The sequence below is a fragment of the Zalophus californianus genome, chromosome 15 (genome assembly GCF_009762305.2).
Source record: "Zalophus californianus isolate mZalCal1 chromosome 15, mZalCal1.pri.v2, whole genome shotgun sequence".
Lineage (NCBI taxonomy): Eukaryota > Metazoa > Chordata > Mammalia > Carnivora > Otariidae > Zalophus > Zalophus californianus.
This window is the reverse complement of record NC_045609.1, coordinates 61,677,016-61,687,139: the sequence shown is the minus strand read 5'-3', so window position 1 is coordinate 61,687,139 and position 10,124 is coordinate 61,677,016. Positions and strand designations below refer to the sequence as shown.

The window sequence follows — 10,124 nt, the reverse complement described above, 5'->3', positions numbered from 1 at the left end:
GGTCATTTTCGCGGTACTAGGGGAGATGGTAGCCTACCTCTCCTCTTCCTCGAGAAGTGCGGGCCTCTGGGGGGAGGGGTGTAAATCCCAGGACACAAAGAGGTACCGCTTGTAAGGGATGCCTGGTGGATTTTACGCCGTCTTGGTGTTTGCGTGGCAGCAACGAGTTATTTATTTGCTGAGAGTTCTGTAAATCTGGTTGTTGGTGATGACCGATTTTCCCTTCAACATTTAATCCATATTGATGGAGGCAAATTTGCTGCCCAGTCCTTAGTATTTCATTTCAAACCTCTTGCAACCTTTTACATATGACCACACCAGAACCAAAGATCTTAATCTCACCTTGGGATCTCCAAACTAAAAAGAATGGGAAATTAAAACTAGAGTGGCTATCAATTGGCTTTTCTCTGTCAGACTTAATTAAAGCTTTCCCAAGTTGTGAATTATGATGTGAGACAGATTTGACCGTTGACACGCTGTTCCTTGTTGATTTCTGTGCAGTTAGTTGGAGGGTATTGAAATGGAATTGAGTAGTTTTAGAGCAAGTCAAAGCAAAATTGACTTTGAAGCATTTAGAATAGGTTGGCTGGCTTACCAACTGCACAGAGCCAGGCACTCAAACTTAGTTACTTCCCCACCCCACGTCCATTAATTTATGAAAAAAAGACTAGATGTCTGCAAGGAAAAAAAAATGCATGCACCTTTGGTCAGATTATCCAATGAGTAAATTTTGATAGGAAAAAGAATTGATTTTACATTGTCAGATTGTTAAAGAAGTAGAATTTGATCTGAAGATGCCAATCACATTTCACACGTGCTATATTGCAGTTTTATTAACCTCAGGCTAAACAGATTTTTACATGTTTTCTTTTTATTAATCATTTATACATGGGCTGTCCATTTAAAGGCTAAGTTTTTCTCAACAAATGAGTACAAACATAAATATTTACACAGAAAATAACTAGAATTGGAATGAAAAAGGCATGCCAAACCAACAGAGAATGAGATGTCGTCATAAAGGAGAAACGCATGAGCGCTGGCTAACTTTTCCCAGTTTGTTTATCAACTAAGTGGACTCTGTAATTTCATGATTGTTTAATTTATAATTACAGGGCTACAATAAATTAACCACTGCTCATGTTTCCAGGTGCAAATTGACACTGTAGACAGCAAATTGACTGTGCTACAGCACTATTGTATACAACTGTTGTGTTCATTGATCAAGACAGATTTTTTTCTTTTTCTTTTTTCCTAAAATCAACAATATGAAATTAGGGCAAATCATTCTGGATTCTTTATCTGGTTTCCCAAATACATTTTTTTATCTCCAAAAGTGTGAGCTATTCTTAGAACTAAAAGTGGAACATAGAATTTAAACCATCAGTGGTGTGATTAAGTGTGTCACCCATCCCTGTGATAACTGTACAACTAAAGGATGAGTCCCAGGTTTTTGTTTCTGCTTTATAAACCTTCAGCTATGACTAATATGTTTTATTTCTTATTTAAAAACCCCAATGTTTTCTCTGAACTTTTAGTCAGCTATTTTAGCCCTGCCTTTTGATATCGTCTTTGGTAAAATACTAAGATGACAGTAATGTTAGTGCATTAAGTAATCACTGCTATTTAACAGATGACCCCTTCACTCAAATTATTTATGGAGTACTTTCTACATACATGAACCTAGTGGTAGTTATCAAGCATGTTCAGCATTGGAAGGCAGCTATGCTTACCACTATACCACCAACGCGCATGTTCAGCATTGGAAGACTGTTCCTAAGATTGTGTTTTCTGGTCAGAAGATGGTCAGTGAAAAGTTAAAAAACAAAACAACCAACACAACTACTGCTTCGAGTGTCTACTACGCACTATGCTTTACATACATTATCTCACTTAATCTTCAGAGCATTTTTCTTAAGATATAAGTATTGTTCCCATTTTCTAGGTGCCCAGGGTTATACATGGAAGAAAGGTGAATTCAAGTCTATGAAATTCCAAAGCCCATAATGTTCTTTTTTTTTTAAGATTTTATTTATTTGACAGAGACACAGTGAGAGAAGGAACACAAGCAGGGGGAGTGGGAGAGAGAGAAGCAGGCTTCCTGCGGAGCAGGGAGCCCGATGCGGGGCTCGATCCCAGGACCCCGGGATCATGACCTGAGCCTAAGGCAGACACTTAACTGACTGAGCCACCCGGGCGCCCTCTTTTTTTTTTTTTTAGTAATTTCTACCCACAATGTGGGGCTTGAACTCACAACCCGGAGATCAAGTCGCATGCTTTACTGACAGAGCAAGGCAGGCACCCCCACCCCCATCCCCAATGTTTTTATTAGGAGTCTGGTAAGGTGGGAACCCACTCTTCCTGAGGAAATGCCCATATTTTGTTCCTCAGGAAACACTGTATTTATTTAGTAGAGAGATGAGGAGAAAGAAGACAAGTTTGGGTGAGGTTCTCCCTATCAAAGCTATAGGAGTTCCTGGAAGTTAATAACATCTCCCTGAGCGGCATAATTTTTCTGTTAAAGAGGTAAAGACACATTGAAGTCAGTTCCATTTAAGCTAGTTATGGGGAGTACATGTACTTGACAGATGGCTTATTAATTTTAATATTTAAAAATTTTAACTGCTCCTCACAGCCACATACACTTTCCATCCACCATCACATTCCTCTCTCACCCTCTACCAGCCTAGTTTCTCTGAATGACCTAGTTTGTATCATTTTAGGTCAGTGCACCGTGCCTCTGCCAGTAGCTGAGTTTAAGCTGATTTTGAGGCAGATAAAATATCTGTAGTCAATAGCACATGTATTCATAATTTGCCTGTAGAAAGTTTGTTTAGATGTCTTATGACTGAGTCAGACCACTTCTGTCCACCAGGGTGCAGATAACTTATATGCACCCATGCTGATAATAGACTTTAAACAATGAACTAAAGTTCCGATTTCTTAAATTGTCTTTAATGTCAAAGGAGTACAAATCCTACATAGAAATCATATCTGTTTTGCTCACTGTTGTATGTGGGGCACACTGTGGATATTTAATGTGAATGAAGGAATGAATGGGTATTTTAACAAAAAATGCACTTTAAAAATTCGTTTCCTTGTATTTATACTACAAAACTCAGCCCCATAATAAAATTAACTTCTAATGGCTGTCTCCCTTCATTTGACATTTAAAATAAAGGATGGACACTTATGTTTAGAAACATAGACTTATTCTGCTCTCTTTCCTCCAGCCTCTTAAATCAGCTTACTTTGTACCTTTCAGGCAGAACTCTGATATCTATAAATATCCTCTTCCCTATTTAGCAAACCTGATAATCCTGTGATCCCCTGTCCTCAGTAGTTGGGTTAATATGATGCTGTACTGTATTTGCATTGTCTTCCCTAGACCATGCTTCAGATGCTATTTATCATTTTGGTAGAAGAAAATAGTAACTGAACTTTCCATTTCTCTGTAATTTCACTTAAAGGTGAAGCATATGAAGTTAATTCCTGATAAGGAAAATCACTCATTAGAAATATAGAAGTATCATTTTTTGATACCTTTAAGTTAATAAAGTTTAGGTATAGTTAGAATGGTTTTCTCTTCTGTGCTTTGCTTCTCCCCTTTTAAGATGAATAGAAATTAATTTCTCTTCATTGTTCAATTTCAAATATAATGAGCGTGTAAAAAGTCTCAGCCTGCAGAAAGCAGTATTTTTATTTACGCATTTGTTTTAAAAGAGGAGACATGTGAGGAAAAACCTAAAACATTCATTTTGAACCTTGAAAATATTTTATAGAAACATCTTTCATGATCTCTACACTAGTAGATAATGCATGAGAATTTTACCTGTACTGTCGTTTCATGTACTGATGTGATAAATTTCGGTTATTTTGGAAGAGGTAATGAGGCCATCTAATCAAGAACTCAGGATGAGTAGTACAATGTGTTTTCCCTGTTCTAGCCTTTTTATATTACCAGTCCCCTGAGGATCTCAGAATTCTAATTTTAACTGTTCTGAAAGATGGTATTATAAATGAGTGATTGCAATGTAGCTAATAGAAGACAGGGAGACTTCTCATAAATACAGTTTAAAAAAGGAATGTTGTCAAAGTATTCAAGGCCAGATAAGATAAAAACAAAAGAAAAATGTCATGCCAAAAAAAAAATTAAAATTAAAAAAAAGACCTGCCTATCTTTTTGTTTGTTTGAAATCTATTCAATCATTCTTCCTAAATCTTTTGGTATAGAATTTGTCTTTCTGTCTTAAACTAAATCTTCTATCTTATTGCTGGAAAAAATTGAGGTACAGAGAGGTTAATGTAATCCTTAACAAGTCAGTGCAAATACAGAACACTAGAAGTGGTAAACAAAGAGTCTCTGAGGCAGAAAGGAATTCTTAATAATTATGCATATTTGCATATCATTGTCCAAAGACTCAGTTGTTGAGAATTATTTCACAGAATGGTTATTTGATCTTAGTGAACAGGCTGGTTTGAATTATTGCCTGGTGCAATAAGGATAAAAAAATATATAATCATTTTATCTAATTCTAAGACTCAGCTTGAAGGAATTTCTGCTTGGGCTGGGAGATTAGATTATATGCCCTTTAAACTCTGGAATTCTTTGATTCTTGTTGTAACTCATGCCTCATTGGAACAAGACTGTCAGCTGCAGGACAGAACAAATAACTATCTTATACAATTTTTCTTATGTTGGTAGCTAAAAGGCAATATGGTTTATTTCTAGTCATTAAAAAATAATAAAAACAAGAAACATTATATTAAATTACTAGTAAAAAATACCCTGGCTAAATTGTGATTTTTATTCTTCATGACTGACTGACAATGTTCTAACCTCTCTGTTGTATCCGATTCTTCATCTGAAAAACATAATTTATACTATGCGCCTGTCCTATATGGGTCTTGTGAAAATTAGATGGTGATAGAGTATTGGGGTTTTTTTAGGTGATGATAGAGTATTTTGAATGCTGAAGTCTTAAATGTAAACTGAAATAAAGTCTTAAACAATTTTATACAAGGTTTTTTTTTAGAGTGTGTGTGTGTTTGTGTGTGTGTGTGTGTAGCATGGTAAAATCTTGCACTTACTTGGGTGGATAATTGTATTTAATTCAACAACTATTATCTAATGTCTATCCAATAAGTGCCAGGCATTGTGGGAAACCAAAGCTATAACTCTTACCTGCAATAAATTTCACTCTAGGAGAAAAATACAAAAATCAATTACCTATAGTCTGATATGATGTGTGCTCTACTCTAAAGTGTATATGAAGGGCTTTAGGAACATTAATTGAGTAGTAGTTCACACTCCCAGAAGATTTGGGGTGACTGCTAAACTGGATTAATAGGAGGAACAGCAATAAGCCATGCTATTTATTGAGTTGCTGAATTTGCTGAAGTACTTCTGCCAAAACTTAGGAGGAAGAAGCAAATGGAATAAATGACATTGAGCTGAAAAATAGTACTGTGAGCTCTCCACAACCAAGAACTTTTTTCAAGGAGGAGAAGATATTCTGATATCTACTAATATCAAAGTCAGTGCCCCAAAAGTAATCTCTCTTCTTCATGGTTGTTTAAGGGCTTGCTCTCAATTTTGCGCAAATTGAAAAGTGCACCAGACCAGGAGGTGAGAATTCTTCTCCTGGGCTTGGATAATGCTGGCAAGACCACTCTTCTGAAGCAGCTTGCATCTGAAGACATCAGCCACATTACACCTACACAGGTGAGCACTGCCCTGGGCCCAGGTGCCTGTGTGACATATGGAAAGTGATCATAGCAATATGGAAGGCAAAATGGGAAATACAGTTTTGTCCACCCTCAAGTTTTGTTACTGAGATAAGTCTATACAATTTAAAAACAGTCTAAGATTTCAAAAACATATCAAGTGATTCCATAGGTATGAGGTACTTAGAATAGTCAAATTCATAGAGACAGAAAGTAGAATAGTGGGTACCAGGGGCTGGAGACAGAGGGGATTGGAGGGGTCATTGCTGAAAGGGCACAGAGAGTCAGTGTTATAAGATGAAAAAGGTTCTGTGGATGGCTGCTGGTGATGGTTGCACAACAACGTGAATGCACTTAGTACTACTGAACTCTACACTTAAAAATGGTTAAAATGGTAAATTTTATGTTATGTATATTTTACCAATTTTTAAATAAATCATTTAAATAAGCATATATAGGGGCACCTGGGTGGCTCAGTCGGTTAAGCATCTGCTTTCGGCTCAGGTCATGATCCTGGACTCCCAGGATCAAGCCCCACATCAGGCTCCTTGCTCAGCAGGGAGTCTGCTTCTCCATCTGCCCTTCACCCCACTCTGCTCTCTCTCTCTCTCTCTCTCTCTCTCTCTCTCTCTCTCTCTCTCTCTCCCCCCCACAGAAAATCTTTTTTAAAAAAATAAATAAGCATGTATATTATCAAGACACAATCAGGGGCACCTGGGTGGCTCAGTCAGTTAAGCAGCTGCCTTCCGCTCAGGTCATGATCCCAGGGTCCTGGGATCGAGCCCCGCATCAGGCTCCCTGCTCAGCAGGAAGCCTGCTTCTCCCTCTCCCACTCCCCCTGCTTGTGTTCCCTCTCTTGCTTTGTCTCTCTCTGCCAAATAAATAAAATCTTTAAAATATATATAAATAAATAAACAACTGAGACACCTAGGCACCCTAAATAAAATCTTTAAAAAAAAAAAAATTCCCTCAGCTCTAAGTGATTACTTTAAAAAAATAGCTTAATCTTTTCATAATGAAATTAACATGTGCAGAAAATACAGAGAGAGGGGCGCCCAGGTGGTTCAGTCGGTTAAGCATCTGCCTTCGGCTCAGGTCCTGATCTCAGGGTCCTGGGATCAAGCCCCACATTAGGCTCCCTGCTGAGCGGGGAGCCTGCTTCTTCCTCTCCCTCTGCCCCTCCCCTGTGCTTGTGTGTGCTCATTCTCTCAAATAAATAAATAAAATCTTAAAATAAAAACGAAAAGAAAATACAGAGAGAATATAAAAGAAAAAAACAGTACTGTGAGAAAAACTACTGTTAATATTTTAGTGTATGTTTTTCAGACTTAATCAATACAAATATATCTATCACTTTTTTAATTAAAAAATCCCTTATATTTTTTAATCCAGCCTCTTTCCTAAGGCTAAGCAAGCAAAACACAAAGGATCAGGCAACCGTGGTGCTGCCAGTGTGGAAGTTGAAAGACAAATCCTAAGTGGAACAACCCTCCTTCTTTAGACCTCCTTCCCTGTAGGAAATCCTGAGAAGGCTTGACCTTTGACCAGCCTGTTGGGTTTCCTAACTAGAGGACAGCCCTGTTGGTCTTAGTCACTTTAAAGTTTTTGAGCATTAGAGGTTTTAGCAAAAGCAGAGTTTTTTTAAGCATTTTCCACCACTGTACTGTGATACAAGTTTAGTGTCAGGTTTGAATGGCTGTGCTGGTCTGTGTACTTCACAGCTTGTGAGTCTTACTGATCTGCAACTTTTTGCAGAAAAGTCATTTCAATTGCTACCAAATGAGCAATTTTACAGCTTCTGAACAAATTTAATGTATAGCCTAAGGAGGAGCAAATTACAGTGGTCTAGTCTAGAAGGGCTAAAAACACATATTACTGTGTCAGGATTTCTGCCAGAAAAAGAAAAGTCTAGGGTTTTTTTTTTCTTCTTTTTAATTGAGTACTAGCAGTAGGCTGTATCTCTTAAGAGTACCAGTAAAATGAGGGCATCCAGCACTGTGACCATAGAAATGAACTCTTAAGTTATGGACTCAAAGTTCCAATTCTAACTTTTAGGCTTTATTTGATATGTTATAGGTGACTTTGTTATTATATGATGTCAAGTTTTCATATTTATCCTTTTTTTTTTAAATTTGAGGGGCTCCTGGGTGGCTCAGTCATTAAGCGTCTGCCTTCGGCTCAGGTCATGATCTCAGCATCCTGGGATCGAGCCTGTCAGGCTCCCTGCTCAGTGGCGAGTCTGCTTCTCTGTCTCCCTCTGTGATCTCTTTAGCTCTCATTCTCTCTCAAATAAAAATAAATAATCTTTTTTAAAAAAATAAAGTTAAGGGGCGCCTGGGTGGCTCAGTCGTTAAGCGCCTGCCTTCGGCTCAGGTCATGATCCCAGGGTCCTGGGATTGAGCCCCGCATCAGGCTCCCTGCTCGGTGGGAAGCCTGCTTCTCCCTCTTCCACTCCCCCTGCTTGTGTTCCCTCTCTCGCTCTGTCTCTCTCTGTCAGATAAATAAAATCTTTAAAAAAAATAATTTGAGAGAGCAAGCATGTGTACATGAGCAGAGGGGCAGAGAGTGAGAATCTCAAACTCCCCACTGAGCGCAGAGCCCAACAGGAGGCTGGATCTCATGACCCTGAGATCATGACCTGAGCCAGAATCAAGAGTACAGCGCTTAACCAACTGAGCCACCCAAGTACCCCTTTTTCTTGTTATTTTTAAGTAGGCTCCACACTCAGTGTGAACCCAACATGGGGCTTAAACTCACAGCCCTGAGATCAAGACCTGAGCTGAGATGAAGAGATGGGCGCTTAACCAACTGAGCCACCCAGGTGCCCCCATATTTATTCTTTAAAAACAAGCCTCCTGGGTGCCTGGCTTAGTCGGAAAAACATGCAACTCTTGATCTCAGGGTTGTGAGTTTGAGCCCCACATTAGGTATAAAGATTACTTAAAAATAAAATCTTTAAAAAAATTTAAAAAAACAAGCTCTCAGGGCACCTGGATTGCTCAGTCATTGAGTGTCTGCCTTTGGCTCGGGTCATGATCCCAGGGTCCTGGGATTGAGCCCCACATCAGGCTCCCTGATCTGTGGGAAGCCTGCTTCTCCCTCTCCCACTCACCCTGCTTGTGTCCCTCTCTCTCTGTCTCTGTCAAATAAGTAAATAAAATCTTTAAAAAAAGAAAAACAAGTTTTCATTGTGTTTTTGTTTTATATTAGAAAAAGTAGGGAGGCGCCTGGGTGGCTCAGTCGGTTAAGCGTCTGCCTTCGGCTCAGGTCATGATCCCAGGGTCCTGGGATGGAGCCCTGCATCAGGCTCCCTGCTCAGTGGGGAAGCTCTTTCTCTCTCTCCCTCAACCTCTGTGTGTATGCCCTCCCTCTCTCTCTCAAATAAATAAATAAAATCTTTAAAAAAATGTATCCTCTTTTTTCTATGCATATATGATGGGTATATTTAAAGATTTTATTTTATTTTTTAAAGATTTTATTTTAGGGAGCCTGGGTGGCTCAGTCATTAAGCATCTGCCTTTGGCTCAGGTCATGGTCCCAGGGTCCTGGGATTGAGCCCCGCATTGGGCTCCCTGCTCAGCGGGAAGCCTGCTTCTCCCTCTCCCACTCCCCCTGCTTGGGTTCCCTCTTTCATGGTGTCTCTCTCTGTCAAATAAATAAAATCTTAAAAAAAAAAAAAGATTTTATTTTAGAGAGCATGAGCAGAGGGAGGAGAAGAGGAGGAGGGAGAGGGAGGGGAAAGAATCTCAAGCACAGTCTACACTGAGCATGGAGCCCCATGTGGGCTGGATCTCAAGATCCTGAGATCAGGACCCCAGCCAAAACCAAGAGTCAGATGCCCAACCGACTGAGCCACCCAGGCGCCCCTTAAAGACTTTATTTTTAATTAATCTCTCTACCTGACATGGGGCTCGAACTTACAACCCTGAGACCAAGAGTCGCATGCTCTACTGAGTCAGCCAGGTGCCCCTATGATGCGTATATTTAAAATAAAAAATAAAAATGACGGGGCGCCTGGGTGGCTCAGTGGGTAATTGTCTGCCTTCGGCTCAGGGCATGATCCCAGGGTCCTGGGATCAAGCCCCACCTCTGGCTCGCTGCTCAGCGGGAAGCCTGCTTCCCCCTCTCCCACTCCCCCTGCTTGTGTTCCTTCTCTCGCTTTGTCTCTCTCTGCCAAATAAATAAAATCTTTAAAAAAGATTTTAAAAAATCTTTAAAAAAATTATTTACCTTTAAAAAATAAAGGTAAATAATACTTATGTAATACCCATTTCTAAATGTTTGCACCCATTATTTCCTTAGAATAATTTCTTAGATTTGTTGGTCCGATGACTTAATAGAATTTTTTTTCTTTTGATGACTTATAGAATTTTAAGGCAGTTGATACATATGGTCAAATT

General features: G+C 39.2%; 1 protein-coding gene across 1 annotated transcript in view; it reads left to right on the top strand.

Annotated features, from left to right (window-relative positions):
- Positions 1–10,124, top strand: part of ARL3 (ADP ribosylation factor like GTPase 3) — a 36,383-nt gene that overhangs the window by 848 nt on the left and 25,411 nt on the right. The window contains exon 2 of the mRNA XM_027593975.2: positions 5,579–5,722. Coding sequence (XP_027449776.2) covers positions 5,579–5,722 — 144 coding nt within the window. The remainder of the gene's footprint in view (positions 1–5,578; positions 5,723–10,124) is intronic.